The 19,013-nt window shown below is 39.2% G+C and overlaps 2 protein-coding genes across 6 annotated transcripts in view; one reads left to right on the top strand and one right to left on the bottom strand.

Annotated features, from left to right (window-relative positions):
- Positions 1–19,013, top strand: part of EPB41L2 (erythrocyte membrane protein band 4.1 like 2) — a 382,553-nt gene that overhangs the window by 45,216 nt on the left and 318,324 nt on the right. The window lies entirely within an intron of this gene.
- AKAP7 (A-kinase anchoring protein 7) overlaps positions 1–19,013 on the bottom strand; it is a 143,007-nt gene that overhangs the window by 34,057 nt on the left and 89,937 nt on the right. For 2 of the 5 annotated variants that reach the window (XM_081829013.1, XM_081829014.1), the window contains exon 8: positions 4,009–4,077. The exons of 2 other annotated variants lie outside the window; for them this stretch is intronic. In XM_081829013.1, coding sequence (XP_081685139.1) covers positions 4,009–4,077 — 69 coding nt within the window. Of the gene's footprint in view, positions 1–4,008; positions 4,078–6,503; positions 6,794–19,013 lie in introns of those variants that run through there. One more of the 5 variants, XM_006746074.3, reaches the window with a different exon arrangement.

Genomic DNA, 19,013 nt, shown 5'->3' with positions numbered 1-19,013 from the left:
TGATATCCACCATGGTAATTAAGGTTCAAAAATATAAGTGTTCACCAGACATGAAATTAACATTTTATCTCAATTTATGTATTACTGTTATATCACCAAATTCCAAATCATCAGAAACAAACTATCTTGAGATCTGGCTCATATTTATGAAACAAATACTATCCTCATAACTCATGTCAAACAAAAAACTATACTGAGAAATATTTCACATATAAAAGTAAAATATGTATGTATTGTTAAAACACACACTTATAACCTCCCAACAAACAAAAGTCCAGGGCTGGATGGCTTCACTGGTGAACTCTACCAAACATTCAAAGAAGATTTAATACCTATTCTTCTCAAATTCTTCCAAAAAAATTGAGGAGCAAGGAATGCTTGCAAACTCATTTTAAGGTCAGCATTACCTTGAGGCTAAAACCAGACAAGGACACCATAAAAACAGAAAATTATAGACCAATATCTCTGATGAACATAGATGCAAACATCCACAACAGAGTATTAACAAACTCAATCCAACAATCCATTAAAAGGATCATATACCAACATTAAGTGAGATTTACTTCAGGGATGCAAGAATGGTTCAACATCAAATAATGTGACATTAACAAAATGAAAGATAAAAATCATATGATCATCTCAACAGATGCAGAAAAAGCATTTGACAAAATTCAACATCCATTTATGATAAAAACTCAAGAAAATGGGTATAAAGGAAATATACTTCAACATAATAAAGGCCATATATGACAAACCCACAGCTTTTAAGACCAGAAACAAGACTAGGATGCCAACTCTCTCCATTTTTATTCAACATAGTATTGGAATTCCTAGCCACAGCAATCAGACAAGACATAAAGAAGAAATAAATGGTATCCAATCTGCTAAGAAAGAAGTAAAACTGTCACTATTTTAACAGATGGCACAATATTATATAGAGAAAACCCAGAAAAGGCTACCCAAAACTGTTAAAACTAATAAATGAATTCAATAAAGTTACAGTATACAAAATTAAAATACAAAAATCTGTTGCTTTTCGATACATTAATAACAAACTATCAGAAAGAGAAATCAAGAAAAAAATCTCATTTATAATTCCATCAAAAAAATATCTAAAAATAAACTTAACTAAGAAGGTAAAAGATCTACACAGTGAAAACTATAAGACACTGATGAAAAAAAAACTGAAAATGACACAAATAAATGTAAAGATATTCCACACTCATGGACTGGAAGAATTATTATTGTTAAAATGTCCATACTATCCAAAGCAATTTACAGATTCAATGCAATCCTTATCAAAATTCCAACGGCATTTTTCACAAACTAGAACAAATCATTCTAATAATTGTATGGGACCACAAAAGACCCCAAATAGCCAAAGCAATCTTGGGAAAAAAGAACAAAGTTAGATGTATCACACTTCCTGATTTCAAACTATACTACAAAGCTATAGTAATCAAAACAGTATGATTTTGCCATAAAAGCAGACACACAATTTAATAGAACAGAACTGAGTGGAAATAAACCCATGCATACGTGGTCAATTAATTTATGACAAAGGAGGCAAGAGCATACAATACAGAAAGGATAGTATCATCAATAAATTGTGCTGAGAAACTGGACAGCCACATGCAAAAGAAAGGAACTGAATCACTATTTTACACCATATACAAAAATTAACTCAAAAATGGATTAGACTTGGATGTGAGACCTAAAGCCATAAAACGCCTAGAAGAAAACATAGGTGGTAAGCTCCTTGATAATAATGTTAGTGATGTGGTTTTTGGTTTGACTCCAAAGGCAAGGACAACAAAAACAAAAATAAACAAATGGGACTATACCAAACTTAAAAAGCCTCTAAACAAAACAAAACAAAACAAAAAAAGCTTCTGCACAGACAGGGAAATCATCAACAAAATTAAAAGGCAATCTATGGAATGGGAGAAGATATTTGCCAATTATATATCCCATAGGGGTTAATATCCAAAATATATAAAGAACTCATATAACTCAATAACAACAACAACAACATCTGATTTAAAATTGGGTACAGAATCTGAATAGGTATTTTTCCAAAGAAGACATACAATGGCCAATAAGCACTTGAAAGATGCTCAACATCACTAATCATCAGGGGGATGCAAATCAAAACCACAATGAGATATCACCTCACACCTGCCAAAATGGCTATTATCAAAAAGACAAGAAATAACAAGTGTTGGTGAGGGTATGGAGAAAAACGAACCCTCATGCACAATGTAAGGTGGTGTAGCCACTATGGAAAACAGTATGAAGGTTCCTCAAAAAATTAAAAATAGAATCATTATATGATCCAGCAATTCCACTTCTGGGTATCTATCAAAATAACAAAAACATGAATTTGATAAAATACATGCATGCATATGTTCACAGCAGCATTATTTCTAACAGCCAAGATTTGGAAACAACCTAAGTGTTGATAGATGAATGGATAAAGAAGATGTGGAATGCACGTGTGTGCGTGCACGCACACACACACACACACACACACACACGGAACACTACTCAGCCTCAAAAAAGAATGAAATATTACCATTTGCAACACCATGGACAAGCCTTGAGGGTATTATGCCATGTGAAATAAGCCACACAGAGTAAGATAAATACCGCATGATTTCACTTACATGTGGAAGCTAAAATCAACCAACAAAACAAAACCCAGACTCACAGATACAGAGAACAGACTGGTGGTTGCCAGAGGGATGGGGAAGCAAAATTGGTGAAGGGTATCAAGAGGTACCAAACTCCATCTATAAATAAGTCAAGGAAATATAATCTACAGCATGGGGAATCCATTCAATAATATTCTATTAACTTTGGGGACAAATGGTAACTAGACTTACTGTAGTTATCAGTTCCCAAAGTAGACCCATGTCCAAATCACTATGCTGTACACACGAAATTAATTTGTATGTCAATTATACTCCAATAAGAAGACACATACTTGTAAAATTAAAATATGTGTCTTGTTGAAATACATACGATTTTATTTTCAGCATCACGGAATATCAGGGCTAGAAAGTAACCAAGTTGCCAGGGTATCCATTTATTAGCTGTTCCGTTCACCCTTACACATCCCTAGCAATGGCTTCTCATTCTATGCTTGGCAACCTCCGGTGACAGTAACCTGACTAGCTGATGAGACAGTATGGTTCATCTTTGGACATTCATCTATTTCATTCTACATAAAAGCAATGTACTTCCAAATGGGAAAATTTGCAATAGGGGAAGAGCCAGTGGAATGTTTTCTAATTCATTACAGAAGTGTCTGCCTTTCATTATTAGGTTTTTTTCCGAGGTCTATTTCATGAGATTGATAAAGTACAATGGTCAGTAAGCCTGTACAGTAACATTCCTGTTCGTGGACATTCCCTTCAGGAAACTCACTATGAGAAATTAGGTAATGCAAAGAAAACAGTGCTATATAAGAATTCAGCAAAAAATACTGCATTGAGAGTTATCTACAACATCTGTTAATCCTACAGTATCTAGAGTAATGTTTCATGTTAAGTATGTTCGTGTGTAGCAACAGAAAGAGCTTGATCTTGCAATAAATGCATTTATTAATCTTGCAAGAAACATGCATTTATTATCATTATATTCTACTTAATGTGGCCCCAAAGCATACAGTTTAAGAAAATGCTTACTGCTGGGATTTAAACAAAAAGGTGTGTAGTTGCTTTGGGCTGCATTAGCTGAAAAATAAACCACTATGGGTTCTACTGTATTCGACGATTCACCCCATTACCAAGATTTCTGGCTACGCAGGCAGTTAACTTTTCACACAAACTTAGGCCCCTTGCACAACTAGTTGATTAAACAATCATCTTGTTCGCTATTGATAGATTAAAATAGTAACACTAACAATGAATTAAATGGGAATACTTTTCCATCTACCACCACCACCAAGGGTCAAAGCAGGATAAAGCAGAAGTGGGAGGGGAGAAGGGGTCACTTGACTCTTACCACTTGGCCAGCTGGGGATATCCTGTCTGTACCTCTGCAGGACGGTAGAGGACGGGCTTTCCAACTCACCTGTGTTTTGAGAATGACATCCACAAATGTAAACTTTCACCCAAACCTCATGTAGTTCTCCATAATTTGAGCTGCCCTGAGGAGGTATATTTCAGAGCCATCATCCTTTACAGCAGAATTGAAGGGTGTAGGCATTTGCATTTTTGTACTCTGCCTCTAGTAGGTCCCCACTGAGCATGTGGTTCAGAGCAGGCTAACAAGGCTGCTAGGTGGGGATGCAATGATGAACAAGACCCCGGAGGTTACTGTACAATCCAGCAGCAGGATCAGAAGAAGGCTGGGCCCCCCAAACGTCTACTATGGATGCTTTTACCCGTTATCAACACAACATATGGACTGGCTTTCTATAGTTAGTGCTAATTTACGTGTTTCTTGGGGCATGGCTAATGAATTCTCTGCCGTTTTTTTCTCAAGTCCCCTTTGTAAGTACTGTTAGGCATGTATTACCAGCAGCGAAGCAGTGCCTGGCAGAGAAGCTCTTCTTTAGACCCTCCGGTAGCACAGAAATCAAACACAGCATCGGAAAACAGCTGATGGGATGTGTGCTGGAGTGTGGAGCAGATCGTGAGGAGAAAAACAGGGAAGCAACATCAAAATCAAAGACAAATGCAAGACTGGTGAGGGCACAGGGGAAGGTCAGCAGCCGGTGGGGGTGGAGGAGAAGAAAGGGGAGCAAATGCACTGATTCCAACCCTCATTTGCACTTCTGAACTAGAACTTTGCTTCAGACACAGTGTAATGCCTTCAATTCTTTTTAAAATTTTGGAACTTGAGGAAGTAACCCCAAAAGGCAGTCTCTACCACTCCCTGTCAGCTAATATGAAGCAGCACTGTGCATAAAACATGAGACTTTGCACCCTACGATCCCAGATAAAGACAGAGAAGAGCAAATTCTTCAATGAGGTGAACCCTGACTTCTGTTAGCACCAAGAAGACTGCTTACACACGGGGAAAGAGAGAAGCAGAATACAAGTAAAGCAGGGGTTCCGGGGGAAAACCGGGAGCAGTGGAACAGGAAGTGGTGAAGGGTAAAGAGGGAGAAGGGGAGAATTACTACCCCTACATCTGTCCATACCACGGTTCTTCAGATACAGATGGTGTTCAAGCAATGACTCCATCAACCAAAACCCTCGGGAACTACAAATAAATCATCCTGACAAATACCTAGAAAGTTTCAGGCTCAAACTAATGCTGATGCTCATTGTTACAAAAAAAAAAAAAAAAAAAGAACAATTCTGCTGTAAACTCACTCAGGTTTTAAGCTCAGGGTCATCATATATTGTACACTATCATTTTCACAAGTAAAATTTAGAGCACAGTTATTGGCTCTTGTTAATAATCCAATGCTCCAAAGTCTCCCAACATTTATTCCAAAGCACTCCCAGAAGATTTCTTATAAAAGCTGGCTTATTTCCCAAGTGAACAGGTATGGCTGTGTATCAATGCTTTTAAAACCTGCCCCTGGCTAGTTTCCTAAAGAACCAGCAGCAGGAAATATAAGCCAGATGTGGACCTTTCAGTATCTGAACCAGATATCATGAGATTCTATAGACCTATTTAAATTTATTTAAATAAAGCCCTGATGATACGGCTGCAAATTCAGAAAGTATGACTATAAACACTTTATGGAAAAGGAACTAAAAATTCAGTATTTGGGGGCAACTAGTGTAAGGCAAATTCTATTCAGCACAAGAGTTAAAATGCTAGTACTGTATTTAACAAAGTCAAAATGTAAGCGAATACACAGAATCCAGTGAGGAAAAGAATTTAATGCAAGTGTCATCAGTTTAAGTTGTTTTCCCAACCATAAGCAGATGTTGAATCTGCCTGGCATCGGCTTAAAAATATGTGTAAGGTTTTTGCTGGGAAGCAAAGCGGCATCACCTGTTTGGAGAGCTGTCTTAACAGTTACACCTGAATCCCCTCCACGGAGAACAAAGCAGAGGACACGTGAAAATACTTGCAAATGTGTAATATCCATCATTCTAGAGCCAGCTTTTCTTCTCTCTATGTTATTATCGAGCACTGCCCTGAAAATATCCCAATTGCAGAGAAGAAAAATGAAGTCCGGCTTATACAACATCTCAAATTGCATGCAGTGATTTAAAGAAAGTCAAAACTAAACTCTGACTCTAGATAGTGTGGTAAGAATGAACTGTAGGATTAGCAACAGACGAAAATCAAAAATAAGTTTTCAGGATTTTGTATTTTTAACACAGCCTATTTACTGAGTCACGGTACTTTCCCCAGTTAATTATTAACCACATACCTACCAATCCTTTTAAAGAAACGCACAGGGAAAAAAAAATCACAGCTCATTCTTCTGTTATCTTTCCCGTAAGAAAAAAACCCCAAAACGACCCCTGGAAGACAACCACACAAAATAGTCAAGCACTTCGGATCCTGCCCAGTACAATCACACTTACTGATCTTTTCCTCATCTCTTGAGAAAGGAAAACAGCAGAGCTGACCCATGGCACTGCTGCTGTCTTTCCTTCCCGGTGCTCTTCTCCCCGGGTGCCCCAAATAGAAGCTGCAGCTTGCACCGCGATCTGCGAGCACGCCCTGCCTATTCCACTCCCAGCAGCAGCCCGAGCTCCAAGAGCCAATGCACAGCCGGCAGAGAGAAAGGAGAAGGGGACTCGCCGTGAGCAAAAAGGCTCCACCTCCCAGTCCTCCAGCCAGAGGCAAGGGCTCTGGGGCCGGCATTCAGTGAGAGAAGTAGCCCCATGCTCGCCCAATTCTCTCACCCAGCTGAGAGCTCCCGGCCTCCGCTCCGTGCCTCGAGCACAGCCTGCAGAACTGTGTGTGTCTTGAAGCAAGATCGTCCAGAACAAACCACAATGAGTGGTCCTCTCTCCCGCAGACAAATATAGTAATTACACCGAGAAAGCCGAAGAAAAACAAAAGCCTACATTTTCGGCCTGCTATTTAAAGAGGAAGAGCTTTCTTTTATCCCCAGGAGATTTGGGGTTCTTTGTTTGTTTTATGAGTAAGGAACCTGACGTGGCAGAACACTGAAAACACAACTTGAATGAAGTACCACTAACGACCTGCAAGCTGCACCAACTATAGGAATGACAGGGAAAAAGTGGGGGCAAAAGACAATCCTGTTGTCGGCACTTTACAGTGTAGCTTTTAAAGTTAAACGTCTGCTTTCTGAAACGTGCTGTGTTCTTCTATTAAATCAGTACTACGAATTTTGAAATCAGAGCATCAAGTATGTCATTGGCCCAGAAAATTCCCCAAATCTAGAAGCACCACTGAGAAAAAGATCGGAGATAAGAGCACCTTTCAGAATGAATCCACGACGTGGCTAAGCAAATTCAGGGACAGCACAACGACTTATTTTAAAACACAGTATTTGAACTTTATGACAGGAGATAACTGACTTCAAGTAACAGCTCCGAATCTGTTCCCTTAAATAGGGAACAGCCTTACTTTATGACACTACAGGAATGAAAGACAGCTCTTAGTGCCCGAAATGCCATCCAAATTCCGGCCGTACTCCTCTACTTTCTAGCAAGGCACACACACACCCATCTACCAGGAGGTGGAAGGATGACCATGACAACTTGCCGTGGTTCTGGATGCAGGATGCCTGCTTTCATACCCCTCTGAACAAGAAGAGTATGCAGTTTGGAAAAATAACAGCTGTTTTTTGTTTTTTGTGTTTTTTTAGATTTTATTTATTTATTTGACAGAGAGAGACACAGCGAGAGAGGGAACACAAGCAGGGGGAGTGGGAGAGAGAGAGAAGCAGGCTTCCCACGGAGCAGGGAGCCCGATGCGGGGCTCGATCCCAGGACCCTGGGATCATGACCTGAGCCGAAGGCAGACGCTTAACGACTGAGCCACCCAGGTGCCCCCAGCTGTCTGTTTTTTTATGTTAAACATTACTTCCTGCATTTAAAGAAAGAAATATTTGTAGTAAACACTCTTCACTGAAAAAAATGAGTAATTCTTGGCATTCCCTAATCATCAACGTTGATGTCGCCATAAAACCTTTAGAAGTAGAAAGCCAGGGGCGCCTGGGTGGCTCAGTCGTTAGGCGTCTGCCTTCGGCTCGGGTCATGGTCCCAGGGTCCTGGGATTGAGCCCCACATCGGGCTCCCTGCTCCGTGGGAGGCCTGCTTCTCCCTCTCCCCCTGCTTGTGTTCCCTCTCTGCCTGTGTCTCTCTGTCAAATAAATAAATAAAATCTTTAAAAAAAAAAAAAAAAAGAAGTAGAAAGCCAGAGGTCTGAATCCCAGATTTGCCAGATATTAGCGGTTCTGAAATATTGACCTCTTTGTCAGAGTTTGGATTATCTTCCTCTGTAAGACCTGAAAATCAGGTTAAGTTCATTATAAAGTTTTTAACTTGCTGCAAAGTAGATAGTGTTTGGGAGGAAGGAAAGAGGCAGAGAACAGATAACTATAGCTATTTGCACCTCTGTCTTTTTAGCACCAGCCAGTAATCTCTCCTCCTCCTGTTCCAATCTCCTGCCCTACTAGCTGCCATCTTGAGTTACTGCTTATACATGTTATACATGTGGACTCTGAGCAAAAAGGCCCCTCACTCAGATGCAGCACTCAGGGGATAATACTCTGTGATGAACCCTACACCAACTTCACTTCATTAATTAATTCCTATTGGCATTACTTCTGCCAATATGCAATTAAGAATAAAAATATAAGTAACAGTATATACCTCAGGATATCCTGCAGTCCAAGGGGGAAATACATATAATGTCAAATATCTCTCTCTTTCTCTAATGTCAGAGATTTTTTTTCATAGGCACTGAGCGAATCAATCATAATACAAGATTAGAAAAACAACTGAAAAATTCAAGACAAGGGTTTTTAAACTGGCTTTTAATTGTGCAAATAATTAGCATATCATTTAACCTCAAGGAGAGGATGGAGTCTGGTTTCCTCTCACTAAGGTTTCTCTCTGTTCTGGAAGGCTATAGTTTCATACTGTAGGTCATGGCTACTCTCAGCCCAGGATTTCCAGGAATGGTCTTCACGTTGCATATTTTTGTGTTTCTTTCAATAAAGATGAGTCATTAAATATACAATTAAATGGAGTTTCCCTTCTATAGATTTCATAAGAGTTTCCATATACCCACATTTTCAACTCAAAATAACGGAGACATTCATAAGTCTGGATTTTTGTTTGTTTGAAAAACAAACTATACATAGGTTGGGAATACTGGTGAAAAAACTGATTTTTTTCCCCACCATCACATGCCCCTTTCTGAAAGTTGAATAGCTACCATACAGAAGGACCTAGAAATGATGATCTAGTCATCATTACCCAATTGTTTGGGAATACAACAGTCTGTAACTGACTTGAATAGTACAAGATACAAGCCCCTCCTTGCCCTTCCTTATCTCACAAAAACAATCAAGTAATAAACTGAGCAAGAATAAATGCTAAGATTTACTGGACACTTATTATATGCCAGGCTCTTGCTAAGTGCTTTACATTTACTCATTCATTTCATCCCTACCACAGTTTTGTGAGGTAGAGAGTATTTCTATCCCCTTTTTACAGAGGGAAAAAGTTGAGCTCAGAAAAAAACTAAGCCAAAATCTCTCAGAGAATATAGGACAATAATGGGATTTGAACTCAATTTGCATGGCTGCACAAATCCTGAGCATCTCATCCCAGAGTTCTGTATTATTAAACACAATTTGTATGGGGTATCAGGTATATACCTTATGAGCAGCTTACTACAATATCAGAATAATGCACAGAAAAATAGTTATTTAACCAAGCTCAATGGTAATATGTTTAAATGTCTTGGTTTCTCATGTTTTGTCACCAAATTCCTTTATTCATAGGGCACAAGTAATATTAATCCTATGAAGGCAGATCCCTTACAGGAGCTGGAGCCTAGCTCTGCTGCCTGCCATGCTGTGGGGAGGACTCTATCTAGAGCACAGAAATACCAGAATGGCCCCTGAAAGCATTCACCTTCCATGAAAAATAGCAACTCCTATCAGTCACGAGGAATCCCTGAGAATATTAATGGGATTTTGTTAGAGGATTAACAGACTCCTTTCAGTCATATTGAGAGATCTACCATAACTAGGAGAAGATTTTAAAAAGAAGTTAACCTGAATGAGAAAACCTGATATGATATCATGTTCATAACTTTAAAGCTATAACCTTTTCGTGTTTTCTTTTCTCACAGGCCTAGCTACAAACAAAGCATGGTTACAACAGATACCTGTCTGCTACAGTTGCTTGGATTCTTGTGACAATGGTTAAAATGGTAGGACGGAAACTAAACAGTATGAGGGGGTGGCCGCTGACTCTTCTTCATGTGCTTTGATCAGCTCTGACAATACTATCTCTAAGGGGACAAGAGAATTCTTAACTATGACCAAAACTCTATTCCCCGTATCACTGGGTAGCATTATTTTCAATCTGAAAACACATATACTTGGATTTCTGAGCAACCTGGCTAAATGAAAGTCTGATTCAAGGTAAAGAACAAATCTCACTGTAAGATTCTGAATCTATAAAACTGTCCAGATTACCACCTCTTCTGAGACCTCCAACTCATTAATTAAAGGGAATCTGCATTTGACAACTTACAGAAACACATGAGAAAGAAAATAAAAAAGTAAATGTTCCTTTATTAAAAAGAGTAGAGAGAAAGAGGACATTAAGTCATGAAGTGTAAAGAGAGGGAAAAAATCCTTTATCCCTCCAAATTCTGGAACCAAGCCCTTAGGAGACATGCCTTTAAGAGCAAGAGACAAACTTCAGGAAGATTTCATTACACAGCAGGTGGCATGCTTATGGAAACTGTTATGCCAAGAAATGTCACAGTTCCAGTGAAAATGTATGTAAGTTCAAGAAATGCTTGACAATTCATGAAAATACAACTCATAAAAATTGGGTTGTTTTGGAATATATCCCAATTTCTTATGTTGATATCAGGGTGCCAAAAGACAATCAATCTGGGCCTTAAGAACGTTGGATGCACATATTCAATATTGTATCCTGTTTCTCTATGTTCTTGTAAAACCAAATTTCAATTCTCAATCATCAATCCACAAAGCATATATCACCCAGACCTAATAGATGTTCCTCTCCTCTTTACCCACTGCTACATCTTTGCAGCCATTTTGTAACCAAAGGGCAAAGTTCTGAAGCTACATGATTAAATATTGATCTTTGAAAGCTGTTTTTATGAATGTCTGTCTGTAAGAAAAAGAGGCTGAAAAAGTTATAACTGAAAAATTTCAAGGATTATCTGTAAATCTCACTGGTAAAGGTCTATTTTTAATTACCAGGTAAAAGAATCTTGATCTAACTGTGAAATTTGGGAACCAAGAATATTTTTTTACTATTATTCCTACGTTAGTCATATTTTCAACAAAGACTTTTTTTTTCTCTTTCCAGTGTTTTGTTTTTCTCTAAAACTGAAAGTTAGAGGTATTTGCATTTGAAACTGCCATATGCTATAGAGTTTCAGTAGGTAATTGAAGGAAAAATGTGTTTTTTAAAACACAAGGAGAAAAACATAATGTACCATATACAGCATATGTGCATTTAGGAAAGGGGAGGAAACAAGCAGATAACTAGAATTACAAAAGAAGTCCTTCTTTACCAATCCATAATGGTCACTCCCAAATCTCTGCTGATGCATGTCTACCTAGTGCCAATTCTCAAATGCTTTCTCCATGCTTATTATTAAGATCTTTTCTTTCTTCAGTTTTTTAAGATTTATTTACTTGTTTGAGAGAGGGGGAACACAAGCAGGAGGGGCAGAGGGAAAGAGAGAGAATCTCAAGCAGACTCCCCGAAGAGCACGGAGCCTGACACGGGGCTTGATCTCATGACTCTGAGATCATGACCTGAGCCGAAACCAAGAGCCAGATGCTCAACCGACTGCACCACCCAGGCTCCCTCAATCAGTTATTTTCTATGTGCATGGCCCAACTTTCAACAATGTATGTAGCTGCAGCCCTTCCCTTAATTGGTAAGAACTAAATCAGGGAGGAGAACTTACTTTCTTGCTCAGAGAACAGACAGCAGTAGAGCTCTTGAGGTAGGAGCCTGGAGGATGGGCTGACAGGTTACATTATCTGCTTGGACACCTCCAATTTACATTATACCATTTTATCAATTCAATTTGCTTCTAGCCACTATTTATTAAACACTTAGTATGTGCTGATATGATGATCACAACGGCTCTTGAGATGAGGTTAACTTTCGAGTTACAAGGAGTACAACCAAAGTAAGTGAGAGAGAAAGCCAGGGCCAAACCTCCTACTCGGAGGCAGAAATCTGTAGGCATGTGCCCACGGGAGCAGGAGGGGCATTCGCCTTGTGGTAAATCCCACTGGACAGTTTTATAAAGGCAATGCAGTAACAGGAGAACAAAGGCCAGCAACAGTCATCTATCTATTCTAGTTAGCTGCTGTTAGTCCTGCTTTTACATTCTGTCCTTTTCAGGCATTAACAATGAAATCACAAAAACCAACAGGAGTTACTTAACTCAAGGACAAGTTAAATGATTGGATGTTAAAACCTATTTTTTTTTTTTTTAAGGGAAAGCAAAGAATATGCTTAATCTGCTGGCCAGTATTTGTATTATTTGACATGGCTGCCTTCTTATTCAACTGCTTTTAATCCCTTAATGCCCTGAGAATTTCAGAGAGAAAGCAACATCCTTCACAGCAGGAAAAGAAATGTATTTCAGAAAAGCCAATAGGACCCAATTGAGTAGATTCTATTTGCAATTTAACAATGTAAACAAGAAAAATTTGGTTGTATAGTTTCTAATTTACTGGGGTTTTTCACAGTTCCTAATTATTCTTTATCTGGGATATGGTCAATCTGTATTTAGCTCTAAAAGTGCTCCACTGTTTGACCTTGGGCGAGACAACAGTCACATTTCCTGCTGTATAAAGGATTGGAAGACCTCAAATAAAAGGTGCTTTAATAACTCAGTGCACTATTACTAAAGGTTTTTTTTCTCTAATAACAGTGAAAGGGATGAGGAAGAATGAAAGTAAATCCCCAAAATAATAAAAAGAAAATTCACTTATACTAGATGAAAGGCAGTGAAATCATGATTGGTTTTGGCAGGTCTCAGTATCTGTCCCGATCTACCGTGGCCCAGGGTAACATTCATCTGATACACTATGTCACTATTCATTCTGCTTATGGACACTTTTAACAACATTTGATAACTGTTGTTTAAATACCCATAAAACTGGGGCGCCTGACTGGCTCAGTCCAAAGAGCAAGTGACTTTCCATCTCGGGGTGGTGAGTTTAAGCCCCATGTTGGGTGTAGAGATTACTAAAATCAATCAATCAATAAACAAACTAAAAAAAAATGTAAATACCCATAAAACCAAAATACTGATGATGTGGAAAACAAAGGCAAAAGAAATGTAGATAAAATCAAATGTCCTGGGCACCTGGGTGGCTCAGTTGGTTAAGCGACTGCCTTCGGCTTGGGTCATGATCCTGGAGTCCCGGGATCGAGTCCCATATCGGGCTCCTTGCTCAGCAGGGGGTCTGCTTCTCCCTCTGATCCTCCCCCCTCTCATGTGCTCTCTCTCTCTCATTCTCTCTCTCAAATAAATAAATAAAATCTTTAAAAAAAAAAAAAAATCAAATGTCCTTACACCTTTGCAGTTGCCCATTGACAAGTGGTTGAGATAGGAGAGCGACATTCCTCGAGGAACTCACAACTGCCTTAATGTTTTTTTTGTTTTTGTTTTGCTTTGCTAGAGGCAAAAAGCAACCTTAGCTTGGCATTAACCAGACCTCCAGGATCCTGTAAATCCTCTTTAACAAAGGAAAATCCTTCTGGAAACTTCCTTTATCTCTGCCCCTCCCCGCTTAAAAATATATAATCAATAGCTCCTCACAATCCCAGGGCAGCTCTTTCTGCCCACAGGTCCTATCCCTGTGCTTTAATAAAACCACGTCTCAAGAATTCTTTCCTGACTGTTCACTCCCGAACCCCAACATCACATCACTATGACTATTTTCTGTTAATACATTTCTTCTTTCATATCCAAAATGTGTATCTGGTGGGATGCACTCAGCTGCAAGTAACAAAAAACTCTTGATGGTTAAAAGAAAGAAATTCATTATCTCCTATAATCAGAGATAGAATGGCTTTCAGGTTGGTTAATTCAGTGGCTTAACAAGATCCAGATTCCCCTTTCTAGTCTCCCATACACAGTGCATATGTTTGTAGTCCCCTAGTGTCCCCTAGTTAAGATGGCCACTAAGTCCCAGCATCACATGTATACCCAACAATTTCCAGCTAAAAGATGATGTTCTCTTTCCTATAAATCTCTAAATCTCAGCCCAAACACTATGTTCTGAGTTCCCATGTAGATTTCCCCTCAAATATCAGATGTGGTCACATGCCACTTCCTAAACTAAATACTGGGAAGGAGAATGGAACGAGTCACCAGCAGGCCCAAAGCCAGGCCCATATGCCCTGAAGTTCGCCACCTCATGGGGAAGGAGGGGCTCTGCCAACAGAGAAGGAGGGGAAGAAAATGGATTCATAACAGGCAAACCCCTAGTGTCTCCAGTGGTCAATTAAAATTAGTAAAGTTACTGAAAGGGTCAATAAATAATTTTGGATAGCAGAAAAGGGAAAAAGCCCTAAAAAGTAAATAATTGAAAGAGAGTGCCATACTAGTAAAAAAACAAACAAACAGAAAAGCAAAAACGATCATCTATGGATAAATGTATGGCACACTTCTATACTGAATGCATAGTTGGAGAACAAGTATCAAAACTGTTAACTGCCTTTCTCCTCAACCTTACAATGCTAAGACTGACTTCTTAAATAAAAGCTTTTGCTTTGATCGGAGAGTTAGCAAGGGAAATATTTTTGGCAGCTATGGATCCCTGGTAGGAAATATAAAATTTATGATGATCATATGCAGTTTCCTTTACTCATAGCCAGAAGACAAAATATTCACCTGAATATCCTCGTCAGTAGAAGATCAAGTAGAACCCCAGTGAATGAATTGACAAAATATTGTTCTCTCCATTAGCTACAGTTAGTGCTCTAGATATTTTATATAAAATGTTTTCAAGTTAGATAAAATAGTCAAGGATCTTTATGGGTTAACGAATAGAAACAGAGAATTTAAATTTCGTAAAGGGAAATGAGTATACTCAGTTTCTTCAGCTCTCATGGTCCCTGTTTTTACCAGGACAAATTTCTCAATAAAAGAAGGAAACTTGCATAGTAAAGGGGCATTTTTATGCCATTGCTGTCCAGATCCCATAGACCAACAAGAAACAATAAACAGATTTGTCATTATTTGCTTAACCAGTTTCCACCACCTTTTATTTTAGCCCCTTGGTTTCAAATCTCCTTCCTTCCTCTGCAATAGTTATCTTAGGTAACGAGCTGCAAAACTAGTCTGAAGTCCCAGGTTTCCAGATACCCCTCAATTATTTCATTCATAGCCACAGCTTTCACTGTGAACCTAATGCCACTGAATCCCAAATCTATCCCTCGGATAGGTCATCTATGTCCCACACCTCCCTCTGGGATGTGTCACTTGACTGGGCCACCGCTGTTTTAATATGTCTAAAGTCAAACTCATCCCCTTGCCACCAAAATGTTTTCTCTTTTATCCCTTACATTGGTGGAGGACACTACAGTCGACCTAGCTGTCAAACCCCAAATATGGGAGCCATCCTAGACCTCTCCCCTGTCTTTCATAATCTGCCATAAACCTAAAAAGACTGATTCTCCTGCCTACCTAGATCTGCAGTGCACCCCTCCTTCTCCACCTCTGCTGCCAAAGTTAACTGCAGACAATCTTCAGGACCTGCGTAGGCTAGTGCTCCAGTCTCCTTACTTATCTTACTGATTCAGTTCGCTGTTCTCCCCACCATCGGGCTTTCATACTACTGGTAGAATGGCCTCTCTAAAGTACAAATCTGAGCATGTCATTTGGAGCTCCAAAATTTTTGAAGGCTCCCATCCCCTACAAAATTAGATCTGAATTAAGATACGATCTGAAGGATAGGTAATTCACGTGCAGAGTGTATTACTTACACTCCTCTGGGAAGCTCCTCAACCTGGAAAACACCTCCTTTCACCTGTCCTCCTTCCCACATTCTCACTTTATCCTTCCCTCACTCTATTCTTCCCTCTTCAGTGCAGCCTTTCCTGACAATCCCAGGCTGAATTACATGTACACTCAGTTGGTTCCCATTAACTGCCTTACAGTCACTGTCACCTTCAATTGTAATTGTTTGCATGACTTTGCACTAGGACGTAAACTCTGAGAGTATAGTCTGTGTTGGCCCACCTTTGATCTTTAATATACAACATAATGCTTGGCACTTGATAGGTTCAATAAATATCTGTTCAGTAAATTGCACAAGTAAAATACAATAAAATGTGTTTATGTGCACAGCTTGCAGCTCTTCAAATGCCCCGAGGGAGCTAGCCTGATAGCTCAGGCAATATCGAAACCCAAGTTCACTCTACTAATAGTACAACAGCCAAGAGCCGTTTACTCACTACGGTTATACTCCCCCCCCCTTCCAATTCCCATTTTAAGAGTAAATAGAAAACAAAAGAATATACTGGAATTGGATTTTCAGACAGATGGACAATGAGAATATTATTCTCTTCCAATTAATCAGATGCGATAATAATTAAAGCCTAGCTCTGGCAAAAACTGAAGTACAACAATTTAACACAAAATAGAGAAGTTGGGAATGATAATGATGGAAGAAGTTTCATGAGCTCACTCAGACCTCCAGGTTAGAGGACTCACAAATGGTACTCCCTCTTCCACCTTAAAAGATGGGTCAGTAAAGACATTTAACAAATCCCTTAACACCTCGTCCCAGTGTTTAACAATCAATCTTTTAGAGTCCAAAGTTTTTCCTAATTCCTAAAATAGTATATTCCCAGTAAAGATTAAAAGGAAAATGACTTTTTTCCCTTTTACTAATCCTTCCTTAAGTCACTCTTTAGCCCTGTCTGTCCTAGGCTAAGAATTCTATATACATTGGGGTGCCTGGGTGGCACAGTGGGTTAAGTGACTGACTCTTGGTTTCTGCTCAGGTCCTGATCTCAGGGTCATGAGATTGAGCCCCACACCGGGTTCTGCACTCAGCGTGGAGTCTAAGACTCTCTCTCCCTCCCCCCTGCTTGCTCGCTCTTTCTCTAAAATAAATAAAATCTAAAAAAAAAAAAAATGCTACACACACTGTAATAAACACAGTAATAATAATGGACACTAGTGAGTGAGCACTGAGTATGAGTCAGGCACGATGCTAAGTGCTTTTAGTGCATTATCTCATTCAGTCCTCACAACATCCTCATGAGTTAACCATCATTATGAACCCCATCTTACAGATGGGTTTAGGGTCATGAAGTAATGTGCGCAAGGTTACCAAGCTGGGAAGTGGCAGTGACCATTACAACAAGGTCTGTCTCACTCAAGGAACTCCTGGGTCACTGCGTTTTTCTCTCTGTAGTGCGTGTACTGTCTCTCCACTGTTCTGCATCCTCTCTAATTCCTTAGTGCTTCACTGAAATGGGAGATGAACTTCATGAGATTTACATACTTGTCTCGTGATTTCATCACATTATCAAATTGGGTTTTTTTAAATAACACTACATTAAAGAGGATAGATTTCCAACTTTGTTGTGTTTTTCCTAGAGCCAGGAAAAAATAAAGCTAAGGTTTCTATCCTCACATTGTACTTACATATATTAATTACATATAAATATATATGCAATATAAAATATTACATAAATACATAAATCAAAAGCACGATATACATCCATGCATTTTTATTTTTTAAATGCACCAATATTAATCACAGGCCATTAAAGGAAAGCATTAAGAGTAACGCAAGTCTGTAATTACCTAAAATGGGTGTTCTAATAAGACAGTTTTTTTTTTAAGATTTTATTTATTTTTATTTGAGACAGAGAGAATGAGAGACAGAGAGCATGAGAGGGAGGAGGATCAGAGGGAGAAGCAGACTCCCCACCGAGCAGGGAGCCCGATGCGGGACTCGATCCTGGAACTCCAGGATCATGACCTGAGCCGAAGGCAGTCGCTTAACCAACTGAGCCATCCAGGCGCCCTAAAATGGGTGTTCTGATGTTAGAAAAGTAAGAACACCATTGCAATAAGTATTCTAATATGAGTGGTAGAGCTATTAATATGAATAACTAACATTTTTATAACACTATTTGTTAGGCACTGTGCTAAGCACCTTTAGAGCGATAACTAATGTGGTGAAAAAGCGTATTCAGAGTCAATTAGGCAACGTGATGGGTTAGTTAGCCATAACTTTCGGCAACTGGCAGGGCCTCCTAACACTAGTTTTACTGTACACCTTAATGCCTTTGTTTGACCACAAGACTCTGCACTCCAATATTATCATTCATGTAGTGGTTTTTTTCTTTTTATTAGAAATTCAATATTTACTTTCATATTTCCTTTTTTAAAAAGATTTTATTTATTTATTTGACATAGAGAGTGTGCACGCACACAAGCAGGGGGAGCGGCAGGCAGAGGGAGAAGCAGGCTCCCCGCTGAGCAGGGAGCCCGATGCAGGACTCGATCCCAGGACTCTGGGATCATGACCTGAGCCGAAGGCAGACGCTTAACCAACTGAGTCACCCAGGTGTCTCTACTTTCGTATTTCCTAAAACACTTAAAACCAAAGGCTCTACAAATAAATCATAAAATAACATAAATTGCTATTGTATCATGCTAGCACTGATGTTTAATTTGTCAGATTGTTAAATTTACCACAGAGCACTGCTCCTTTAATACGGAAGGTCCCTATGGCATCTAATATAAATCATAAGGTTTTTAACCAGGCCAACAGATAGTTACATTTTCAACCAGCCTGAGCCACATCTTCCATCCTGTGTTAGCATCAAGATTAATAGCTG

The sequence above is a fragment of the Leptonychotes weddellii genome, chromosome 8, assembly GCF_054177405.1.
Source record: "Leptonychotes weddellii isolate Sample4059 chromosome 8, ASM5417740v2, whole genome shotgun sequence".
Taxonomy (NCBI): Eukaryota; Metazoa; Chordata; class Mammalia; order Carnivora; family Phocidae; genus Leptonychotes; species Leptonychotes weddellii.
Note: the sequence above shows the minus strand (reverse complement) of the source record. Positions and strands in the feature narration are given on the sequence as shown.